General features: G+C 38.7%; 2 protein-coding genes across 10 annotated transcripts; both read right to left on the reverse strand.

The window, feature by feature from the left end:
* Positions 1–15,073: 15,073 nt before the first annotated feature.
* odam (odontogenic, ameloblast associated) lies at positions 15,074–17,751 on the reverse strand. Of its 2 annotated transcripts, none has more exons than XM_041981798.1 (10): positions 17,678–17,751; positions 17,142–17,207; positions 17,018–17,053; positions 16,862–16,909; positions 16,494–16,742; positions 16,314–16,370; positions 16,102–16,224; positions 15,505–15,531; positions 15,299–15,382; positions 15,074–15,202 (listed from the first exon to the last, which is right to left on the reverse strand). In XM_041981798.1, the coding sequence occupies exons 2-10, from the start codon at positions 17,199–17,201 to the stop codon at positions 15,167–15,169; spliced, it is 720 nt and encodes a 239-aa protein (XP_041837732.1). In that variant the 5' UTR covers positions 17,202–17,207; positions 17,678–17,751; the 3' UTR covers positions 15,074–15,166. The 2 variants fall into 2 exon arrangements, with proteins under 2 accessions (XP_041837732.1, XP_041837731.1); XM_041981797.1 differs by having other exon boundaries at positions 15,505–15,534; positions 17,678–17,749.
* A 2,022-nt stretch (positions 17,752–19,773) lies between these two features.
* On the reverse strand, positions 19,774–21,698 carry LOC121637630 (hepatocyte growth factor-regulated tyrosine kinase substrate-like). Of its 8 annotated transcripts, none has more exons than XM_041981799.1 (11): positions 21,605–21,698; positions 21,515–21,529; positions 21,296–21,418; positions 21,095–21,187; positions 20,930–20,989; positions 20,764–20,823; positions 20,598–20,657; positions 20,438–20,497; positions 20,282–20,347; positions 20,141–20,191; positions 19,774–20,000 (listed from the first exon to the last, which is right to left on the reverse strand). In XM_041981799.1, exons 1-11 carry the CDS (start codon positions 21,647–21,649, stop codon positions 19,935–19,937), a joined length of 699 nt encoding a protein of 232 aa, XP_041837733.1. In that variant the 5' UTR covers positions 21,650–21,698; the 3' UTR covers positions 19,774–19,934. The 8 variants fall into 8 exon arrangements, with proteins under 8 accessions (XP_041837733.1, XP_041837734.1, XP_041837737.1 ...); XM_041981800.1 differs by having other exon boundaries at positions 21,113–21,187; positions 21,605–21,685; XM_041981803.1 differs by lacking the exon at positions 20,764–20,823 and having other exon boundaries at positions 21,113–21,187; positions 21,605–21,685.
* Between the last annotated feature and the right edge of the window lie 2,359 nt (positions 21,699–24,057).

Here is a 24,057-nt window from a genome sequence, read left to right on the forward strand (position 1 = left end):
CTATAACATCTTGGTTTACAAAAGGCTTCACTGTGGTGGCTGAACAGTACTGCAAAAATGTTTGATCTGTGCAGGCTACAATACAGTCCGCCCTCTTGCCTGCCCTCCAACTGGTCATACACCACCTAATCAGCATTTTTGATCACGTGATTATGGATTTCATTGAGTTAACACTTGCAGAAGATAAGAAATATTGTTTAGTCATGATTGACATGTGGCCAAAAATGGGTTGAAGCTTTTTCAGCAAAGCATGCTACAAGTTCAGTCGTGGCTAAGGCTCTGGTGACCGAGATCATTCCAAGATGGGGATTCCAGTTAAGGTCTCATCTGACAATGGTTCACATTTTGTCAATGCAGCCCTGAAAGAGGTAAGTGGACTGTTGGGGTTCCAGCTTAAGACTCATTGTGCTTATCACCCACAAATCAGGCACAGCAATCGAGCGTGAAAATGCCATTTTGTAAGGTAAGCTGGCTAAATGTTGTGAAGACACAGGACAGTCCTGGCCTAAAGCCTTCCCACTCGCACATGAGGATGAGGAAACGTGCCCAAAATGAACCTCAGCACATTTGAGATTCTGTTTGGCAGACCTCCTCACACTAGTCTGGATCCCCCAGGACTCTCCATGTCTACCACATACTGTGAAGGTAACATGCTTGCTTATTGCTAAAATCTGTCCAAAGTTCTCTCACAGGTGCACAGTGTGGTTAAGGAAGGCCTGCCACGCCAGAATTAGATCTGCTCCACTCCTTGGTTCTGGGAGACTGGGTTTTGGTCCAGAGACGAGAAGAAAGCACTGGCGTTTTGAAAGGTGGCTGGGTCCATTCCAGGTCTTGTTGGTCACTCACACAGCCGTGAAGGTCGCTGAAAGGTCCACATGGATCTACGTGGACTGTAGGAGGTTCCAAGGTTCCAAGGTACACCAACCCCGGTTTCAGCTGACCTCTCAACCACAGGGCAGAATAATCCCTGAGGTCAGTTCCGTGAGGGGTAGTTTACCCTCCATGTGGCAACATGAAGTGCACCCAGGTTGCCGTGAGGGGATGGTCGTGCGTCATCTTCTTCATCCTTGTCCCCTTCCTCCTCTGGTACCTGGATCCAACCGGTCCTCGCCCAACACAACACTCCCTAGCTTCGTCCCAACCAGCCAGATGACTGCAGATGACAGAAGCACCCTCCTTGAGGAGGCACCGCCGAGATGACCACACCCTTCAGCATCATGACAACACTGATGATCTTTGGTGCTAACATGTCTGCTCATAAATTGACAAATGACAGCTGTTATGTTTGTGGACTGGTGCCACATGCCACATCCTCTCAATCAGTTTTCATTCCATATCCAGTCCCTCTGAATACCACTTTGTGAACTCTGATCATGGGTAATAGATTACACCCTAGGAACATTACCTAATCACACCAGCCCCCCCCCTCCCCCCCCCCCCCCCCCCCCCCCCCCCCCCCCCCTCTCCTGGAGGAGGCCCACTGAATTTTCCAGCAATACAAACTCTACTTGTGTTTCATCCAAAACTGTTTTCCACTTAAGAGATCGTATTTTTCTCCATCTCTCTGTTTTTAGCGAAACGGGACAGATGCACTATTCTTTTTAGGACACTCTAGTTTGTCAGCGTATTCTCCCAGTCTCATGTATATCCTCACCTTGCCCCAAACGCTCTGACTCGTTCACCTTAAATCCTTGTGATTTATTCCCTGACTGTTCTCCTTCTACAGAGTGGGGCTTAGGAATTGTTGTGTTTAACCTTACAGCACTTTTACCTTTTCCTGACCTTCCTTTGTACAATAACTCTGTTCTTAACACCCCTTGGTCTTACATCCCATCAGATACCAGCTTTGGATGTTCTCAGTATATGGTTTGGACATGTTACAGACACTCTTATATTTACCTTCCTGTCAACTGGTCTGGAACATGTTATCTGGCTTATCTGCTAGCTTGTCTGTGATCCATGATGCCCTTACTGATCTCTGGGATACTCTGCACAGCTGCGACAATGTTAATTTACCCTCTAAGGGGTGGAATTTCTGGGACTGGTTTACTAGTGGTTCTTGTATTTTTTCTCCTGTGTTCTGATTGTATTTTGCTGTGTCCTTCCTCTTATCAAGTGTATGCTTAACGGAACGTTCACTTTCTATTTTCATCATTATGTTCCAGCGGATACTTCTCCATATGATGACGCTGGTGGTTTGGAGTTCTTTGAGTAAATTTTCTCTTTATGTGTGATTAATATGTTGCATTTTAATGAAAGGGGTGGATTGTAATGGAAAATTTACACATAACCCTTATATTCTGTAGACTACACTTTGCATTGTTAAAGCTTGGCTTATGTTTTACTCAGGGAGGAGAATGACTGTGTACCCAGATAAGGATTTAGTGAGCTCCCTTCCCCCTTTTCTTCTCTTCCTTGTACCAGGCCATGAGGGGTTTACTACAATGACCTTCGACCTCGATGTTATCAGCTCATGCTCTGCCTATATTAACCAAGCACACATGTACCTCCCCAGACTCGTGCAGCCAAAGCTTCTTTGACTGTGTGATCTCTCATTGCTGATCAGCTCTTAATTAAATACTTTGTTTGATTCTCACTTAGTGTGTGATCCTTGATAAATAAATTCCACTACAGTAGATCTTTCTTAAGGTGCATATATGTGCAAAAATCCTCCGTATAAAAACATTGCTCTTCACCCCTTTTATTAAATTACAGAGCAACCTTTCTGGCAAACCCTTAAACAGATGCTGCACATGAAAACCTGGTTTTTTTTATGATCAGCATTAGTGTACTAAAAAAATGCATTAGTGGTTTTGGAAAATTAAAGGCAACACCCAATTTGCATTTCTGTCTGTCTTCTGTTTCTTTAGGTAATCATTGCTCTTTATTGCCAAGAGTGTGGATTGTATTTTTTATTTATTTTTATTTTTTTTTTTTTGTCAGCCTTTATAAAGTGATAATATTTTGAAAACATACAAAGTCTTTCTTTATTTCAGTTTTTTTTATTTTCTGTTTTATTATTATTATTCTTTAAGACGATTTCCAAAGTACTTTGACCTGCCTCTAACTAACCCACACTGTTGTCAAGAGTTTATTCAGAACGACTTTAAAAGTGAGACATTCTCAGTCAAAAAAGACAAATAGACACAAAACAGTGCTGATGTCAAAATTTAATCCATAATAGTTTTTTTACTTGTTGATTTTCTGAATCCGCTTCAGATAATATCTTATCCACGAGTAGTGGCAGCAGTAGTTGTAGTTGCAGCTGTAGTTGTAGTTGCAGCTGTAGTTGTAGTTGTAGTTAGTTGGAGGAGGGCAAGAAGAAGCTGGGCAAGCTGTGAATTTGAAATTGAATTCTGGCCCTTCAAGAAAATCAGGAATGTTGTTACTAAGATACATACAGCATAGAACTGATGTTCATACATGGTTTTATTGGAGAAGATAGAAAACACTCACCTCATTTGAGTTAGAACCAGAGTTAGAGCGAGCAAATCGCTGGTGCTCCATCTGTTAACAAAAAAAAAGAAATAAATTATATTTACCATGTTTGCTATCGCCTCATGATATACATTATTGATGTTGAGTATGACGATATGACACTTACAGGTTGAGCCAGAATGAGGCTCAGGAGGCATCCAAGAACAAGCGCTACCTTCAGCATGGTTTCAGGGATCACAACTGTTGTAACAGAAATTTTGAATTATTTCTCACATGAAGAAATTTGTTCAAATAAATATGAGGAAGTCCATCTTCACATCAAAAATATTAAAATAAATGATTTACATTACTACCTTAGAGTCTTCACAGCTCTGCTTCACAGATAGACGAAGAGGTTGTTGTGTCCATCTGAAATTTGACGTTCTCTTAAATACCTTAGAGGGAAAAAAACTGTTGGGAAACTGCAATCATTGGGAAATCTTCCACCTCCTTGTTTCAAGGTGTGACTAATGACTGGAGATTTAATCTACACCAGAGTATTTCATCATTATGTTGGACTCAATCATTTCTGACTTTTGTCAGAAGTACAATGTTCTAATTTATTTTGTCATTTAAATTTACATTGACCTGTTTTTGTTTTGTTTTTTTTTTCACTCAAACATTATTATTGTTATTGTTTGGGTTTATTCTTTGTTCTTTGGGGTTTACAAACTGTCCCACATTTTAATGCCTGGTCTTATATTTACAAATCAAGTGGATTAGTGTTTGGTCAAAGGCTACACCCAGTGAAATGTACATCCCTCCTTATCTTCTCATTTTTTGAAGAAATTGTTGCTATGCTGGATAAGCTATTTAGATGTGTACTTACAATTTATATACATGATGACCAGACAATATAGTCTCAATGGTAAAGTTTTATTTTGTTACTGCCAGTCAATGGGTGCTTTCAATGGATGTTTTCACCAATGAACCTCAGGAAACCAGAGGAATATATTTTCTTTTTTTTTTTTTTTTTACAATTATTTTAGATAATAACTAGAACAGAGAAAGGAGAAACACAGGGGAAAAAAGTCCCCTTGACATTTCTCCTCATCCCAGTTTAAGTACTGGAATACTACTGTACTAGCTAGATCGTTTAGTTGAATTTAATCAGTGCAGATCAATGATCCTAATAAATCAACTGTTTATTTGATTTTATTTGCAATTTTATTTAATGGATAGCCCCTTGAGATGCAATATCTCGTTTTCAAGGGGGTCCATGAAAACAAAAGATACACAACACATTACAAACTGGAACACAACACAAGATGGCATATACATACAAGCAAACATAATACATTACAACAAAAGAAGAAGAAGAAAAAAAAAAAAAGACAGAGGACCACACAACTCACGCAGTGTTAAAAGCTGGAGAAAAAAAAGTGAGTCTTTAGACAAGATTTAAAGCACTCCACTGTGGGGGAGATCGGACATAGAGGGGCATTCCAGAGTCTGGGGCCGACTACAGAGAAGGCCCTGTCTAGTTTTAAGTCTTGTCTTAGGCACCACAAACTGGGACTGGCCCTCGGACCTCAGATCGCACGCTGGAGTATAAATTTGAAGGCAGTTGGTAATCTATTGGGGGGCCGGTCCATTTAAAGCTTTAAATACAAACAATAAAATCTTAAAATCAATTCTACAACATACAGGCAGCCAGTGCAAAGAAGCTAAAATAGGGATGATGTGTTCGCATTTCCTGGCCCCCGTTAAAAGTTGTGCTGCGGAGTTCTGGACTAACTGCAAATGGGAAAGTGTGTTATTACCGATGCCTGAGTAAAGAGTGTTGCAGTAGTCCAGATGAGAAGAAATAAAAGCATGCACAACCTGTTCAAAAAGAATAGAAAAAAAACTTCACTTTTGACGAAGATGAAAAAAATCGTTATTGAAGTATGTGACCGTGTCCTTCTTTTATTTGTAAAAATTCCAGTTTTTTTTAAAACATGCCGGGGCCCGCAGTCTAAGTTTTAGCTGCTAATGTCGGAGCAAATAACTCTACAAAACAGATTACACGTGAATGCTGTACTTTGTTTGTACTCTGACTCCACCCAAATTGAGACTGCATCACTTGTCTGCATTGAGACAGCAACACAGTTTTTGCACATGCACAGATATAAAAAAAACTCTGGGTGCCACCAGGGGCAGGCAGAGGGAGGTGGTTGCCCCAGGGGCCTGGTCCTCCTGGGCATAGTGGGATGGCTTGGGTTCATGCTCCGAAATTGCTGCTAATCGCCTGTGTCTCTGGGCCGCCCTAGTCTGCTTCTAGCCTCCATGGAGGCGTGGTCACATTTGCATGGTCACACTCATTCCGTACAGGTGTGTCAGATGGTTGTCTGTTGTTAGGTTGGGTTGAAGGGTCGTTACCTTCTATCCACTGTATCGCCTAATCCTTTTTCCTACTTTCCTTTTCACTTCTGTTCTTTACTCTCCTATTTTTTTCTGTCCCCTCCAGTCAGGTCCAGCAAGATTACATAAATCCCAAAATTCAAAATAAACAAAATAAAACAACATATTTATTTAGATAAAGGAATAAAAATGAAATTATCAAGAGGAGGCTTATACCCATAAAGCTCCCTTTGACAAAGCAAATTTGTTCACTAACACAGCAACTAGACCATTATTCTGCCTGCTACAATACTGGTAAGTAATAGAAAAAAAAAAAAAAAAAAAAGGATCTAATATGTGGGTCTACATGCACAAACATATTGTGGTGGTGTATATAAATCTAGGTGTGTTAGGCCAATTTTTCATAATCAGATAACTACCATCATCTGAAACAGATATCAGATTATACTTTCTACATGATTAGGTAATGCTCTGATTTTTTGCTTGTTATTTTACATTGTTAATTTTTATTTATACATTTGCCACCTGTGTACAAGTTGCTTATGTACAAATCACTTTGCTGCTATTACAGAGCTCCTAAACGACTTTTCATTGCTCTGCAACAATGACAAAGTGCTACTCTATTCAACATTTAAATTGTGTTTTTGTGTCAGTCTAGTACACACTATGAAATATTTAGTTTTCACACTGCAGACAAATCTCAGAGGTGATATATTTAAATTAAAAAAATCCATAGTCATTTTCTAAAGTTTATTTGACAGATGAAACACATGACTGAGTTTTAATAGAAATGTTGGACTTTACATTAACAGTCAATGTAGAAGCACTAGTTAAAACAACGCTTAAGTCTGAGATAATGTCAAACTAAAGATTGTCACAGGTTGTAAAATGTGGCAAACTGGTGAGCCTGGTCTTATAAGATGCATTAGCAGGTATTAGTCCATGTCTGCAATTTAGAGGTGTCACAATGATGCTGGCTTCACACTGGTGGGATGGCTTAAGGGCTGCACGCTTTGCTGAATTGCTGCGTCAAACTGCATGCATGCATAATATATATATACACACACACACACACACACACACACACACATATATATATATATGTGTGTGTGTGTGTGTGTGTGTACTTAAACAAGAAGAAAAGAACATCTATGTTCTACAAGTCAGCTTTGCCTGAAGGTTGATCTAGCGTTGCTCTGGATGTTGTGCTGAACTTATAATTATTAAGAAATCCTCCACCTCCACCTTTTAAGGTGTGGCTGATGACTAGAGACATCAGCCACACTGACACATGGACACAGTGACAGTGATCATGCCATAGCTTCTATCAGAAACAATAAAGTTGAGTAGATCTTTCTTAAGGTGCATATATGTGCAAAAATCCTCTGTATAAAAACATTGTACTTCACCCCTTTTATTAAGTTACAGAGCAACCTTTCTGGCAAACCCTTAAACAGATGCTGCACATGAAAACCTGGTTTTATGATCAGCATTAGTGTACTAACAAAATGCATTAGTGGTTTTGAAAAATTAAAGGCAACACCCAATTTTCATTTCTGTCTGTCGTCTGTTTCTTTAGGAAATCATTGCTCTTTATTGCCAAGACTGTGGATTGTATTTTTTTTTTCTGTCAGCCTTTATAAAGTGATAATATTTTGAAAACATACAAAGTCTTTTTTTATTTCAGTTTTTTTTTATTTTCTGTTTTATCATTATTATTCTTTAAGACGATTTCCAAAATACTTTGACCTGCCTCTAACCAACCCACACTGTTGTCAAGAGTTTGTTCAGAACGACTTTAAAAGTGAGACATTCTCAGTCAAAAAAGACAAATAGACACAAAACAGTGCTGATGTCAAAATTTAATCCATAATAGTTTTTTTACTTGTTGATTTTCTGAATCCACTTCAGATAATATCTTATCAACGAGTAGTGGTGGCAGCTGTAGTCGTAGTTGCAGCTGTAGTTGTAGTTGTAGTTAGTTGGAGGAGGGCAAGAAGAAGCTGGGCAAGCTGTGAATTTGAAATTGAATTCTGGCCCTTCAAGAAAATCAGGAATGTTGTTACTAAGATACATACAGCATAGAACTGATGTTCATACATGGTTTTATTGGAGAAGATAGAAAACACTCACCTCATTTGAGTTAGAACCAGAGTTAGAGCGAACAAATCGCTGGTGCTCCATCTGTTAACAAAATAAAGAAATAAATTATAGTTACCATGTTTGCTATCGCCTCATGATATACATTATTGATGTTGAGTATGATGATATGACACTTACAGGTTGAGCCAGAATGAGGCCACTTTAGATAATATCTTATCAACGAGTAGTGGTGTCAGCTGTGTTTTTAGTTAGTTGGAGGAGGGCAAGAAGAAGCTGGGCCAGCTGTGAATTTGAAATTGAATCCAGTCCCTTCAAGAACATCAGGAATGTTGTTATTAAGACACACTCATACATCTTCTTGGAGAAGATTGAAAACTCTCACCTCATTTGAGTTAGAACCAGAGCTTGAGTCAGCAAATTGCTGGTGCTCTATCTGTTAACAAAGAAATAAATTATAGTTACCATGTTTGCTATCAACCCGGGCCGGTTGTTCAAACGTAATCTGATTGGATTTCGGTTATCAGATATGATCAGATCTTGAAAATGGGTAGTTCAAAATGGAAATCCGGATTCCAAAATCCACTTGGATCATGTAATCCAATCCTGGTTGTTATCCAGCTAAAACCCTTAGTTTGGGTTGTTCAAAACATTTGAGCAGAATCCAGATAACTTTGATCCAAAAAAGCAGGATTATCCTGATCCCAACAGAGGGCGGAATAGAACTTTTTATTCAGTGAATATGCTTATATTTGTATTTTGCACCTGACTTGTTTACCGTTACAGTGATAAAGTGGTTAACATAGGGACAGGCTCATATTAAGCCTTTCAGCATAGTAAAATAAAACGGTTAAAAAAAAAAACTAAAGTAAAAGTAAAAACATTATCATGTCCCCACGAAATAAACCCCCAAACAAATCCAGTAACAAACACAAATAAAATATTCAATTGTCCTGTTATTCATCACTGCATAATCAGTAAAGAACCTGTCAAAAAAAGAAAAATCTAACGACTTAATCCCTCACTACACGTCCCGTCTGTCCGTCATTCTGATAGAATGACAGAGGCTGGGCAGATGTCCACATGGAGCTACGTTCCATCATTAACATTGTCAGGAATGCAATGTTATGCAGGACAATACATTAGGGCTGGGCAATATATCGAGATTTTCAAATATATCGAGACTTTATCAGACGCAATATAGAAGGAAGCAATATCGTTTATATTGACATAGCTTGTTTTGAGTTAAAAGCATCTTTTCTTTTGCATTTTGCACAGCTGTATTTTTGTTATGGTCATTGAAAAGTATTTTAAATTTATTTTGTTTTAGGAGCAATTAATTTAATATAAAGATACTGTAATTTCAGTCAGCTGTTTTAATGCACATGTGCTGCTGATCCTTAATAAAAGTATATTTGGCACCAAAGGCTGTAAATTAGAACTGTCTTTTTGGTTACTTGACAAAAGAAATATAGAGATATATATCGTATATCGTGATTCAGGTAAAAAATATCGAGATAAAAGATTTGGTTCATATCGCCCAGCCCTACAATACATGCACGTATTATGTTACATGCTCCCGGTGGATCCACTTGCAAGGCATGCAAACCGTCTCTTCTACCTGTTGTTCTTCACATGGCTGGCAGCACACATTGATCTACATACTAAAAATCCAGATTTCATCCTGAAAAACGGGATTTTGGATCAGGGTGATCCAATTGCTTTGAACAACCGGGGTAAAAGTAAGCCGGATTATGTGATCCGCAATCCTGAAAAATGAGATTCCCAAATCCGGATTGCTTTTATCCGAATTAAAATTTTTTGAACAACCGGCTCCCCATGATATACATTATAAAAATAAATTAATTAACAATCACTGAAAATGATATTGAGAATGATAATATGACACTTACAGGTTGAGCCAGAATGAGGCTCAGGAGGCATCCAAGAACAAGCGTTACCTTCAGCATGGTTTCAGGGATCACAGCTGTTGTAACAGAAATTTTAAATTATTTCTTACATTAAAAAATTGTTAAATAAATATGAAGAAGTCCATTTTCATGTCAAAAATACTAAAATAAAGGATTTACATTGTTACCTTCAAGTCCTCACAGCTCTGTCTCATAGATGGACGAAGAGGTTGTTGGATCCATCTGAAATTTGACGTTCTCTTATATATCTTACAGGGGAAAAAAACTGTTGGGAAACTGCAATGGGAAATCTTCCAACTCCTTGTTTCAAGGTGTGATTAATGACTGGAGATTTAATCTACACAAAAGTATTTCATTATTATGTTGCACTCAATCATTTCTGACTTTTGTCAGAAATACAATGTTCTAATTTATTTTGTCATTTAAATTTACATTGACCTGCTTTTGTTTTGTTTTGTTTTTTTGTTTGTTTTTTTCACTCAGACATTATTATTATTATTATTATTTGGGTTTATTCTCTATTCTTTGGTCTTTACAAACTGTCCCACATTTAAATACCTGGGGGGTATTCCATGAACATAGCTAAAGAAACCCAGGCTGTATCGGGAAAGCCTCGCTAAGGCTCAAGCGTTCCACTAAAACATTTCAGCTGCATCTAGTGGAGGCTAATTTAAGACTTACATAGCCTGGCTATGTGGGAGGTTGACAAGTGGATGGTGGAAAAAGGTAGCTGGGAGAAAAAAAGAGCAAGCCGAGAGCTGTCATTTTCTCAGCAGCTGAACAAAGAATGCTGATGGAGATCAGTGACGTGCGGTGGGGTTCATGGCTGGTGAGGCACTGACTCCCCTGGAGTCAGATTTACGATTATAAGAATTGAAAAGAGCATCTTGTTTCACTATTCATCCAACAGCATGAAACTATGCCCTCTTGAGGTGAGGCAGAGCTGTTTTGCCCAAGGATCAGCCATCAAAGACCAATTTGGACACCCCTTAACTAGGGTCACACTGTCTCATTGATCCTAAATGTATGTGATTGATGACACATTTTGACTACACAGAATTTTAAAGAAAAAAAAATGACTGAAGCATGTTCAGAAATGCAAAATACTTTCTGATTATTAATCCACAGCATGGTTATTAGGACCATGTGTAAGCTATAAATTTCTGCATTGTACTGGCTAATAAGTTGCTGGGACACAGCGTGATATCTTGGAAAAGCCATCTCCATTTATTTGTGAGAACAAAGAAAAATAAATACCACAATGTAAAATCTGCCTGCTCCAGTTCCAATGCAAATAAACAGGAACCAAATTTAAGCTAGGAATGGAGAATCCTTAAACATCACTCCACAAACATCAGTATGCCACAACCTATTCTATTCTACTCTATTCTACAGTCATTTAGCAGACGCTTTTATCCAAAGCGACTTACATTTGAGAGGAAGAACAACACAAGCATGAATTCAAACAAGATGGGACGTCATAATTAAGTGATAGTCAGACCGCTTTTGAGTCCAGTTGGACCCAGGTGCTGTCATGTAGTGCTAGTGCAGTGCATATAATTTTTATTTTTTTTTTTATTTTTTTTTTTTAGTCATTTTATTTAAATACAGGATCACGATTTCATCAAACAATATCAACTAGGTCATAAGTGCATGATTTCATCACATAATATCAAATTGGGCATAAGTGCATGATTTCATCACACAATATCATCTTGGGCATAAGTGCACACAGCTTCTTCAGTACTTGGTTGAGCCAAAAAGCTGGACAAATCTTTCTGACTCATTTAGTTAAGCTAAATGTGGAAATGCTCCTTAAACAACTGAGTCTTTAGCTTGGTCTTAAAAGTGGATACGGACTCTGCGGATCGGACGGAGTTTGGTAGATCGTTCCACCACCGGGGAACAACAGAGGAGAAGAGTCTAGCTACTGATTTTGCGCCACGTTGTGGTGGGAGCACTAGGCGTCTTTCGCTGGTAGAGCGTAAGTTTCGAGAGGGAGTGTAGCTCTGGATTAAGGAGTGAAGGTAGACCGGAGCCGTTTGGGTTATTGTTTTGTAAGCCAGAAGCAGAGCTTTGAATTTGATGCGTGCTGCAACTGGAAGCCAGTGAAGAGCAATTAGCAGCGGAGTGACATGAGCTCTTTTGGGCTGGTTGAAGACCAGACGTGCTGCTGCGTTCTGGATCATCTGCAGAGGTTTAACTGAGCATGCAGGCAGGCCAGCCAGTAAGGAGTTGCAGTAGTCAATGCGTGAAATGACCAGAGCCTGGACCAGGAGCTGGGTCGTGTGTTCAGTCAGGTAGGGTCTGATCCTCCTGATGTTGTAGAGAGCAAATCGGCAAGACCGGGAAACCGAGGCAACATGGTCCTTAAAGGTCAGCTGGTTGTCTACCATGACACCAAGATTCCTGGTAGAAGATGTAGGCACTAGTGTGATTGAGTCAAGCTGCACACTTATCTGTGGCGGTAAAGAAGGACTGGCTGGGAAGACAATAAGCTCAGTCTTGGACAGATTTAGCTGAAGGTGGCGATCCTTCATCCATGCAGAGATATCAGCAAGGCATGCTGATATTCGCATTGAGACGGTTGTGTCATCAGGTGGGAAAGAAAGGAAAAGCTGAGTGTCATCTGCATAGCAGTGGTAGGAGAAACCATGAGAGCTAATGACTGCACCGAGTGAGGAGGTGTATAGGGAAAAGAGAAGAGGGCCGAGCACCGAGCCCTGAGGCACCCCTGTTGTCAGCCCATGTGATCTGGACACGCCCCCTCGCCAAGATACTTTGAATGATCTCCCTGTGAGGTAGGATGTAAACCACGAGAGGACAGATCCTGAGATGCCAAGCTCTAAGAGTTTGGAGAACAGTATATGATGGTTGAGAGTGTCAAAGGCAGCCGACAGGTCCAGCAGTATAAGGACTGAGGATTGACCAGTGGATCTGGCAAGCCGTAGGGAATCAGTAACTGACAGGAGAGCAGTTTCAGTAGAGTGACCTTGCCTATATCCAGATTGATATGGATCTAACAGGTTGTTGTCCTGGAGGAACTGTGAGACCTGACTGAAGACGGCACGCTCTAGTAATTTAGACATGAATGGAAGCAGTGAGACCGGCCGGTAGTTTTCAACCTGGGCTGGGTTGAGTGTGGGTTTCTTCAGCAGCGGGGTAACCCGAGCTTGCTTGAAGGCAGAAGGAAAGACACCGGATTTAAGAGAGGAGTTGATAATATGAGTTACTGCAGATTTGACTGTAGGTAAAATGCTCTGCAGGATGTCAGAGGGAACAGGATCAAGAGGACAGGTTGTGGGTTTTGAGCTGACTAGAAGTTTAGAGACTTCGTCCTCATTTAGAGAGCGGAAGGAGCATAGTGAGGCACCAGTAGCTGGTTTGGTAAGGCTGAGTTGGTCAGGCTCAGTGAATTGGTTACTGATGGTAGCAACCTTTTCAGTGAAGTAGGAAGCAAACATTTCTGCAGTCAGCACAGTGGGAGGCTGAGCAGGTGGTGGAGATAGAAGAGAGTTCAACGCCATGAACAGTTGTCGTGTGTTGGGAGCATTGCGGATCTTGTTCTGATAAAAGGTTATCTTGGCCGCCTTTAGGCTGGATGTGAAAGTTACAAGTTTTTGCTGGTACTCAGACAAGTCAGCGTGCTCTTTTGATTTGCGCCACTTTCTTTCTGCCGCCCTGAGTCCGGCTCTGTGATCCCTTAGAGCCTCTGTGAGCCATGGACTGGGAGGGTTTTGTCTGGCTGGTTTTGACACCAGAGGACAGAGTTTGTCCAGAGAGGAGGCGAGAGAGGAGCAGAGTGTTTCTGTAGCCTCATTAACAGACAGTAAGGAGAACCTTACAACCTTCATATCATTACATAGAAAAACTTATTGTTTCAATGGTGAAACAAACAAAAAAGGTTCAAACGGAAAGTAAAAGAAACAACAGGATGGGTTGGGGTGAAGAAATAGTCAAATGATGATGTCACCCACATTTCCTACTGGAGAATTGTATAAATAGGGGAGGGGTACAGGACCCAAAGGAATTTAGTAACATCCAAGAAGAAGAAACTGGGAAGGAGGGGTTTAAATCTTAAAGTGAAACTCAATTAGTAATCCTGTCAAGTATATCAACACTGTAATAGATCGAGTGTAGTAATAACCAAAGTTATGCAAGTTAGGCACGCTGTGATAGGTTATAAAAAGAGAACTTGGCAGTGATGACCTAAAAACAAAGCTCTGACAAACTCAGAGACTTCCAGTTTCACAGTAAGTAAACAGGCCCCCAGAATGACTGTTTGTTTGTAAGGATTAATTCAATTGAATATACAAGACATAATTTTATGTTTTTGTGTGTTTATTTGTTTGTTTTGTTTTTGTTTGTTGCTGTCTTCAGACATCACCAAAATGTGAAAATCATGCTCTCCATCATCATTCAAACGCAGTTTTTTTTTTTTTTTTTTCAGTATATGGTTGTATTCAAACACAGTTTATAGTTTTTTTTTTTGTTGTTGTTGTTTGTTTGTTTTTTGTGCATTGCTTTTTTGTGATTCATTTTGTTGAGTTGTTTTTCTTTGCTTTTTGTTTGAGCAGGTTTTTTTTACATTATTTGGCGTCAAACTTGAAGCAATCTTCAGCACATTTGCTGATATTTCTGTAGCTTTAGAATTCAACGTTAAATTACAAATTTTCTTATTACATTTTTTAATTATTCTTGGGGAAGAAGAAATTTATAGAACCAGTAGAGTTCTATAGTAGAGTGGTATCACAGACCTCCAACAAGGCATTGTAAAAAAAAAAAAAAAAAAAATCCAGTGGTTGAAATTGTCCCTATCTCCCATATTGTAGAATCCCTTCAATCCAGGGATCCAGAGGGTGATTTGGACTACCACCAAAACTAATCACTTTTTTCTTATTTCATTTCTGAGATTCCTTGAACACTTGATCAAAATCCTTACATAGCTTTTTGAGTTATGTTGCTGACTGACAGACAGTGCATGAATACACAACGGCTGCCTTGGTGGAGGTTAAAAGCTGTCCAGTGAAGGCACTGAAAGAGCAAAAGTAACTCACTGTTGACAACACTTTGATTTCTCAGTCAAACTTGATTTTTTCATTCTAAATGGCGCTGTCAGTGACAATAGTTTGGTGTGTGTGCTTATTTATTTATTTATTTTATTATATTGGCTTTTGTTGAAATCTAGCTATAAACAAATTAGATGAAAACTGTTAGATTTCTCTGAATTCTTTATTGAACATGTAAAAACAAAGCACAAGATTCAGTGTATGGCCAACACACTCCTATGGATGCTTTTGTTTCTTGGGTGACATCTAAGGCTCAAACAGGAAAGGGAAGTTGGGGTTACCCTAGAGGAGAAAGAAAACAGATTATCACACACACAGTCATTTACAAATGATTCCGTGTTAGAATGCGTGCAATATGTAAACGCCTTAAAATCCCACCTCATCATTCCCAGGACCAGTTGTGTCACCACGAGGATCTGGAGGAATTGTAGTAGACTCTCTCTGTGTGCCAGCTGGCCATGTCTAAGATTGATTATAGTTAGAAAAAGGTACAAAAAGACACAGAAGTCAATAAACATGATGCATTTTTTCCCCTTTTCTCACTTTGTAGATTCAATTAGGACAAGAGAGAAGAAAAAACTCACCTCCGTCTGCAGCTTTGGCTTGAAACCCTGCTGTAATCAGGTGATGTGCATAAAAATTAGGTGACACAACTTAAAAAGTACATGTATACACAAATATTAATATAAATAATATCATAAACAAAGTGAAAAAATCATGTAAGCATTAGCTGTACAACAATATTCATTACTCAACAGCATCAAAGGTTTGGTGAGTAGACAGTGAGGTCAGAATAGCAGACGGCTGTCATTGCTACACACTCACCACATCCACACTATGACTCAGTGTCTGCAGGTATGTTATTATCTTTAAATCCTGCCTTTGAGTCATCATTGTTTGTAGAAGCTCTAACATTAACTCAAAGTGGCACAAGTGCTTCACAGGAAATCTCTGAATTTAATCCCTTCAAATGTTTTGTCCACAGTGAATATTTTCCCATTAGTTTGCTTTACTTTGTGCTTTGTTGTGTTTTTCTTCTTGTTTTGAGATAAAGTAATAAAAGAACCAATATCTTTCGGGTTTTTCTTTTCTGTTTTTGTTATATTTTTTTGTTTGTATCAGTAAGCACAGAGAACCTCAGAAATTGTGTCTGTACTTCAGGTTGTATTTTTGTGTCTGACCTGCAGTGGGAGCTGTGGTTTCTGTGTGGTTCTCTGCGGGTTCTGCTGTCCATTGTTGGGTTGCAGCACTGCAGTATTCCTCTGCTGGGGATAGCCATAAGGTGATACAAAATAAGGGGATCCCTGTGGATGACAGGAACGATTAAACAATGATGAGCTACTTAACAAACGAAGTGACACTGGTGAGCATGTCAGATTGTTGGACTTCATACCTGCTGCCTTTGAAGCTGTTGAAATCCCAGAAGCTGATACATAAGGTTTGGATACATCTGAAGAAGATTTAAAGAGTTATCATCTCCTCCATATGATTGTGATGAGCCTTGCAATAGTTGTTGTAGTATCACATTGTAATTACCCAATGTTATTGTCATCTTTGTAGGTTGTTTTCTTACCTGCATGGGGTATGTAGCATCCTGCAGGACATTAGGATTGTTGGGATCCTGTTGTTGTCCAAGTTGCTCTTGCTGTCCGTTGGGAAAAAACACAGGAGGAAGCTGGTTGCCCTGGCTAGGGAGCAACAGTTGTGGGCCCTGGGGACCAAAAGGACCCGCCACTTGAGGGTTCAGATTTACCACCTGTGGGGTGAGCAATACCTCAGGCTGCTGCTGCTGCAGAACATACTGGGGTAATAGTGAGGAGGCCTGAGGAAGAAGCAGGTATACTGGGCAATTTTTATATTTTCCCAAGCAAACATATAAAAGAAATGCAGATAGCTAAAGTCTTTAGCATTTTTTTTTTTTTTTTTGCACACAGCCCATACCTGAGTTTGTCCAAGAGCTGCAAGAGTTAATCCATTGAGTCTTAGGATCTAAACACAAAAAAAGGGTTGCATGAGGTGATCAACATTATTGTTAAAATGACAAGAACTCTCAGCAGAAGGCATCCAGCAGACATGAAAGCTTAAGCTGGGATTTACCTCATTGCTATTGCTTGCAATAATTCCAATTTGCACCTTAAAGAAAACATTAAAAATTATTTATCTGCAGTTGCTGATGACATACAAATGTACATGTTCGATAAAGCAACAAGATGTAACTCACTGGCAAAGCAAAACTTGTCCTTAAGACACAAATCAACAGAAAGGCCGTTTGCAGCTTCATGGTGTCCTGCAGTAAGTAGAAATGTGCCATTGTTGGAAGAAAAATCACTCAGACTGTGCACAGGAAAGACAAACCTACGGATGTTTGTTACAAAATTTTACCTACAGCAAGAAGTTCTCATCACATGTACAAAAACTAAACTTCACAACAGTATTCAGAAGTAGTTATAAACAGATGGGTTGCACTTTTAAACGAGTTCTCATCTGTAGTTTACTGATAACCATGTGCTTACACACACACGGTGCACCCATAACAGAAAATAACAAGTCACAAGACCATCTCATAGAACAGGACAATATGAGCACACTTATGCGACTGTTCTTAAGCAAATAGAAATTAATTATAACTATGATTGTTTTTTCCAACAGCCATCAGTTCATATAATTTGCCTAAACTTCCTAATTTCTGAACTGTTTAGCAAGACCAGAGAAGCATTCAGTCAGTTAGACACAATACGCATAACAAGTTCAGCTCACCGTTTCTCTTCTCTCTTTACCTTCCTGTTTCTGCCACTTCACCTTGTCCACGGGCCTTTTAAATTCTCTATGTGCAGCCTGTTGTAGTCCACCAACAACTCATCCAGACAATATGTGGTCAAAGTGACAGACATTTCTTGCGGTAACAGAACCAGACACTGACAACACAAGACTGGTAAGTATGTCATTAAGTGTAAGTCATGTCTCTAAACACCATGTCACGCTCTCTGTCAACTTGTTCACGAGTCTGAAGATTGTTAATCTAAAACTTTGTACATTTTCCACAAATTTCCTCCATATCATTACTGTTGTTTTGTTTGTAGTCAGAGTATTTAACTGGATGAACTTTCACAACATACTTTCAATGTGCTCCCTAATATAAAGTTCATGTGCATTTGTTAACACTTGGGTGTGTAATTATGAGACCTCATGATCAACAAGAATTTTAGCATGTCATGAGAAAAAAAGAAGAAAAACAGGAGTGGGAAGCTTATGATCAGACATTTGTCACAGGTTGTTCATCATGCTCAGACTGATGTTAGCTTCTAATTAGCAAAGTATTTATATAAATGGTTGACTGTTGGTCTGACAATGATGGGTAAACAACTTGGAAAACTTGCAACAGAGAAGCTGCATTGATTGTGTAATAATTCAGATGTATATGATGGTTGTTTTGATTTGCATCCATACTTTTTAGAGATATTTTTTACTTCATTGGTTCACAAAGAATTAGCCATGGTTAAAATAACAGGAAAGCTTACACTTGTATGTGCCCATTAGGTGCTTTTTATAAAAATCATTTAAACATGTCATAACAGTAAAAGCACATATGCCACTAATCATGGATCTTCCTTATTTAAGTACCCACCATGGCAACCAGCATGTACTATACTAGGAATAAGTTTTCTGCATTTTGATTGTACCATCCTAAACATTTTTTTTCTTCTGCTGTCAGTCTACATATGATGTTGCAAAAGAACAATGCAAAAGTAAGTTTTTGGTGGTGTCTGGTTTATGCTCAGTTGTGGTGGGAGATGTTAGGCTACAGTTCAGGGACTGTGCATTTTTAAGAGAGAAACTCTAAATATAAAACAGCTGTATTAAATAGTATCTATGTCTCTCTTTAAATGCAATAGAGTGAATGGCAAAACTATATAAAAAATAATCTGGTTTACATAAGTGTTTGCTATGGTACTTGAAGCTGAGCTCTGTTTCCCATTATAGCACTAAGAAAGCACATGCTTTAGCTCAGAGTGAAAACTAAGCCACTAGGTAGAGACCATTATTTGGAGAGCGGGAAAAGGTGACATGTGTCAAGGCATAGATTTAGGAAAGAAAATTTTATAACATTAAGGTATGAAAGTAGCATCTATTATTCTAAAATGGAAGAAACCACTAACAGACTTTCCAGATCTTCACGTCCAGTCATAGTTCTTTACACAGTACAAAGGAATCTGAATGATGAGGGTAAATCTGTTCAGATGACACAAAAGATTGATTTATTAGGACATAACTCTCTATGTATGTATGGAGGGGGAGTGGCGACCTGTCCAGAGTGTCCCTTGCCTAGTAGTAGCTGGGATGAGCTCCAACAACCTGATGCACACTGCCAAGAAATCACATAGATTCCTGAGTAAAAACTCAGAGAAGGTTTTGGACTGGCTCAGCGTGGGTATGCACCCACTTTCAGTATAGAGCATTTCTAGTGAGATCTGTCCCCATGCTGACAAGAAAAATAGTAGAAATCTCTAAAGTTTTGCTTAACTTGTATGATAATTCCCAATAAGACTTGATGCTGTCAAGAGCAAGTACCAGCTGAATGTTATGGTTTATATCTGTTATGCAACTTTTTGTTGTTGTGTTTAATTTATTGTTGTGTAGTAGTGTGTGCTATGTGCTGTTCTGAGTATTATCCACTAACTTCTTTTATTCTGTGTCATGTGTTGTGCTTATCTGAAAACATTTAATCATTTTGCAGCTCTTTCTCCTTTAGATGGCAGCAGAGATCCTCTGGAAATGATACATTAAGCACTTTAAATTAATAAGATCGCCCAGCTTCTAAACTGATGTGAAAGAAGACAAAAAGCTTTGATTTTGAGTAGAATTTATTTATTAGAAGGCCATCATGAATTCACTGATTTCATTTCAGCTGTAGCAGCTCTTAAAACACAAGCATAAAGTGTAGCATGCGCCATCGTGTTGTGGATACAGAAATAAATCACGGATGTCATGATTGAGATATTTTAACTGCATGATGTTAATAATTCAGATGATTATTGTCTTCGTTACATGGGGGTACTGTTGTTGACTCAGGAGCTGGAATCTGAGGACAAAAGGAAGGCATGAATTATTAAAAATGGTGTCTTTAGTTGTTGTTTCTAGCAAAACAGGCTAAAACACACACAAATAAATACAGTACAAATAGTTTTAGCCAATACGTTTACATGTCATTTGATCACTCACCTGAGTGTTCACAGTAGTCTTCAGGGTGTTTTCAGATTTCAGAGTCTGGCGCTGGGAAAAACCAGAGCAAATTTAAGTTTAGTTTTAATTTATGTAACACATTATCACAGTCAATGTAAATATTCATTTATCATCTCCTACCCTGAATCTCCTGAGTGGATCAGGCTGAACTGGAGGTTGCTGTTGCACAGCACCACCTGCCATCCCCTAAACAAAGATAGTACCAGAGGAAAATTGAAGGATTATATGTTTACTTAACCAGTAATAAAGAAATGTTTTCAGAAAACGAGTGGGTACCATCTGAGGTTGCTGAGGAGGATTCATTTGGGCCATTTGTGGAGCACCCATGAAAGGAAGCTAGTAGTAAAGAAGAAAGAAAGAACTCATGTTACTTTTTTTTAAGCGTTAAACAGCACTTTGTGAGTTTTGTACAGTTCTGACGACTACAAGTGGTTACCATCTGAGGTTGCTGAGGAGGATTCATCTGAGCCATTTGTGGAGCACCCATGAAAGGAAGCTGGTAGTATAGAAGAAAGGGAGAAATCATATTACTTTTTTCTCCTTTTTTTAAGCGTTAAACAACACTTTGTGAGTTTTGTGCTATGACCACTACAGATGGTTACCATCTGAGGTTGCTGAGGAGGATTCATCTGGGCCATTTGTGGAGCACCCATGAAAGGAAGCTGGTAGTATAGAAGAAAGGGAGAAATCATGTTACTTTTTTCTCCTTTTTTTAAGCATTAAACAACACTTTGTGAGTTTTGTGCTATGACCACTACAGATGGTTACCATCTGAGGTTGCTGAGGAGGATTCATCTGGGCCATTTGTGGAGCTCCCATGAAAGGAAGCTGGTAGTAAAGAAAAAAGACAGAAATCATGTTACTTTTTTCCTCTAACCTTTTCTTACAGCATAAAGCAACATTGCATGAGTTTTGTGCTATTAGGACCATTACAATATGTGTTAAACTAACTGCATTGACTGCTGCTGCAGGGAACACATTAGGGACAGGAGCTCGAAGAGCTAAGGCGGGAACTCCAGGTACAAACTGTAAGAGGAAAATGCAGTTTATTGTTACTATTATATACTGATGATATATTGAATAATACTGAGACATGATTTTCTATGTAATCAAATGATGACCTGAAGGACTAACCTGAGCAAATGGGGCCTGCCCAATCAAACCTACTCCACCACCAGCCATCAAAGCTGGGTTTAGACCTCCACCTATCATTCCATTGAGCATTCCTGCATTCATAGCTGCCAACAGCCTCGCCGTCTGCATGGAGCAGGAGAAAGTGTTTTATACTAGCTTAGACCTTATTTGGATCACCATGTTCAACATGCATAAATTTAGAAGCTAATTCCATCTCACCTTGCCTCCATTGACCTGCAATGAATAAATAGAGAAGATGTTACAAAGCAAATAAACACACAAACAGATTTACAGATAGACTGTACTCACAGTGGAGATAGTTGCTACAAATGCAACAAAGAGAAGAAACTTCATTTTGCAGCTTGAAACCTGTGAAAAGTGCTCTTGTTTCAAATATTGGAGGACAACAGTAACTCTCTGTATTTCCAACACCTTTTTATCAGTCCCAGAGATTATTATCAGCCAATTAGAGAGCAGCCTGACCTTTTCAAATACCATGTTTGTCACCTGTGTGTCACAGCAACTTGTTGTATGACATCTTCTTTTTCAACAATACTAGTTTTAAAGAATTGTAAAGCCATGTTCTGCCGTTTTTCAAAAACTTAACCATGTTCAGTCATCTCACATTGTTCTTAATGCACCTGAGCGACCACAAAAAATAACTGAATGATTCAGTGTCTTCGGGTGGGTCTGTGGAGGTTTGTGGAAGCTACAGACTTAAAACCAGTATAAACCCTTTAAATGTTGCGGGTTGTGGTTAGAGGAGGAAAACAACTGACATCATCATCAAGTGCTTTTGTAGATTAGACCGGGACAAACATAATCTGAAATCAAATATAGCAAAAGAAAAAAAAAGTGGTTACTTCAGGAAAACTGCTGACTGGAAATGACATTCATGTCTTGGGTACAAATTTGATGATGTTGCTTGCTGCTGTTTCATGATAATCATAACAATAAGCTCTATTTGTAGAGCACTTTCAAAACTTTGTTTCACAGGTTTTGTAAAAAAAATAAAAAAGAAAAGAAAATATTAAAATCCAATGTCTTTTGGTACTAGATTAATCCTAACTGGGAACAAGTAGGAGTCCAGCTGAGGTTGTGACTGGGCTCACAGCATGCAAGGAGGTCTATGATGTAGGTTAGAGCCATTTAAAGGCTCAGTAATTAAAAAGAAACAAAAAAGTTTTCAATTGATTCTTTATTTTCACTTGTTGCTAGTGCAGAATTTGTTGAAAGCCTTACAGCCAAATTTGAAACAAACTAGAAGCAGAAGATGAACCCGAATACCAGGAATTATCAAAGTCAAGAAATAATGAGATTAGACCATTAGTGAATCCTCCAGATTGCTTTAAGATATATATTTTTCAATTTACACAACATATCATATTAAAGTAAACAAGATATTATTATTTGATGATTTTGATATCTAAACTAAGCCCAGAGTCTAAATATTTTTCTCCAAGTCCCCAGTTTGAAGGAACAAAAGGAATAAAAAGTGATTTGGAGTCATTGAGCCAGAGAAAGATCCATGGCATCCAGCATTTGATGTAGAGAATCAAAGGTGGAAGAGTTTCACAGTGTCACTGCCAGTCAACGGGACAAGTGTTTCTATGTGTTCTTCATGAAGTAGAGTTATTATTATTTTATCTAAGTGAATATTTTAAATAAAGTTCCACAGGCACTATAAATAAATAAAACCGTTGAATTTTGGGAGCTCAGTGTCTTACTGCCGAGCCCAGATGTTGACAAGCCTTCTGCTTTTTGTCTTTTTTGGGGGGGAAGGGAAGACGCCTGGTTTTATAAAGTATTTATAAGTAATCTGCAGATAAAAACAATCAGAAACTTTACTTTGCAAATGCTTTATTTAGGATTTTTCAACTGACAGTTACATGGACTGGGTGGATTTTACTATTGACCTTTATTGTGTGGACAGACCTTGTTGCAAAACCCACACTGTAAAGGTGACAAATTAATAACTGTACAACATAGTACATTATGCAATGTAACAATCAAATCTCTATCCAATTTCCGCAGGTTAAATTTGGGTGACAACGTTTATTCTCTTTTACCATTATCTGAGTAGATGTTAGAATTCAGACTCTCCAAAGTGAGAGTATTCTGAATGCTATTTACCGCTTTTAAAACATTAGTTACGCACAAAATCCAGCTTCAAAAACTTTGAATATCCCTTTACAACAGGCAAGGACGTGCACTTACAATCTTCAAAGTGACAACATCGTTGAGACCAGACAGGTATATTCTATTAATGTTGAATAATAAATCAGTGATAAAATTATCTTTGTCATCCAGGTCATTATGGGTTGAGGCAGTTAAATCATTTTCACAGAAGCCAGAAGTTGACTTGGCATCAAAAGAAAAGCAGAACTGGAGATAACACAAAGTTAAAATACTTTCCTCAGGCATAAATGGTGGCCTGATTTTAACTTGTGATGAGGCTCTAATTTAATCAGACTTTCCTCCACACAAGTCTGAAGGCAAACACACAAACCTGGACCATGTTTAATCTGCTTTTTTTTTTTTTCTCAACATGTTTGGAACCATTACAATCATTCCCTGGGTGGTTGGCTCATTACTTTGTCTCACTCTGAGGCTGTCTGGGCAGCCCACAGCAAAGCAGGTAAACACCATGTGCGAAGTCTGCTCTGGGGCTTTAATTACACGCCTTCATGCCATTCCAGTTTAGAAACATTAGCTTTTTTTTCATTTATTTATGTTATAAAACATAATATTTCTTGATGTGA

Source organism: Melanotaenia boesemani, chromosome 4, assembly GCF_017639745.1.
Source record: "Melanotaenia boesemani isolate fMelBoe1 chromosome 4, fMelBoe1.pri, whole genome shotgun sequence".
Classification (NCBI taxonomy): domain Eukaryota; kingdom Metazoa; phylum Chordata; class Actinopteri; order Atheriniformes; family Melanotaeniidae; genus Melanotaenia; species Melanotaenia boesemani.

Bases quoted from the DNA above. Each gene is read 5' to 3' on its own strand.
- odam (XM_041981797.1), bottom strand. From the start codon at position 17,201: ATGAAGCTGCAAACGGCCTTTCTGTTGATTTGTGTCTTAAGGACAAGT. The intron at 16,910-17,017 runs GTAAATCCCAGC...TTTTGTGTTTAG, and splicing joins TTGCAAGCAATAGCAATGAG to ATCCTAAGACTCAATGGATT. The intron at 15,535-16,101 runs GTCAGACACAAA...ACCTGATTACAG, and splicing joins AACCACAGCTCCCACTGCAG to CAGGGTTTCAAGCCAAAGCT.
- LOC121637630 (XM_041981799.1), bottom strand. From the start codon at position 21,649: ATGAAGTTTCTTCTCTTTGTTGCATTTGTAGCAACTATCTCCACT. The intron at 20,990-21,094 runs GTAATGGTCCTA...CTTTACTACCAG, and splicing joins CAGTTAGTTTAACACATATT to CTTCCTTTCATGGGAGCTCC. The intron at 20,658-20,763 runs GTAACCATCTGT...CTATACTACCAG, and splicing joins CTCCTCAGCAACCTCAGATG to CTTCCTTTCATGGGTGCTCC.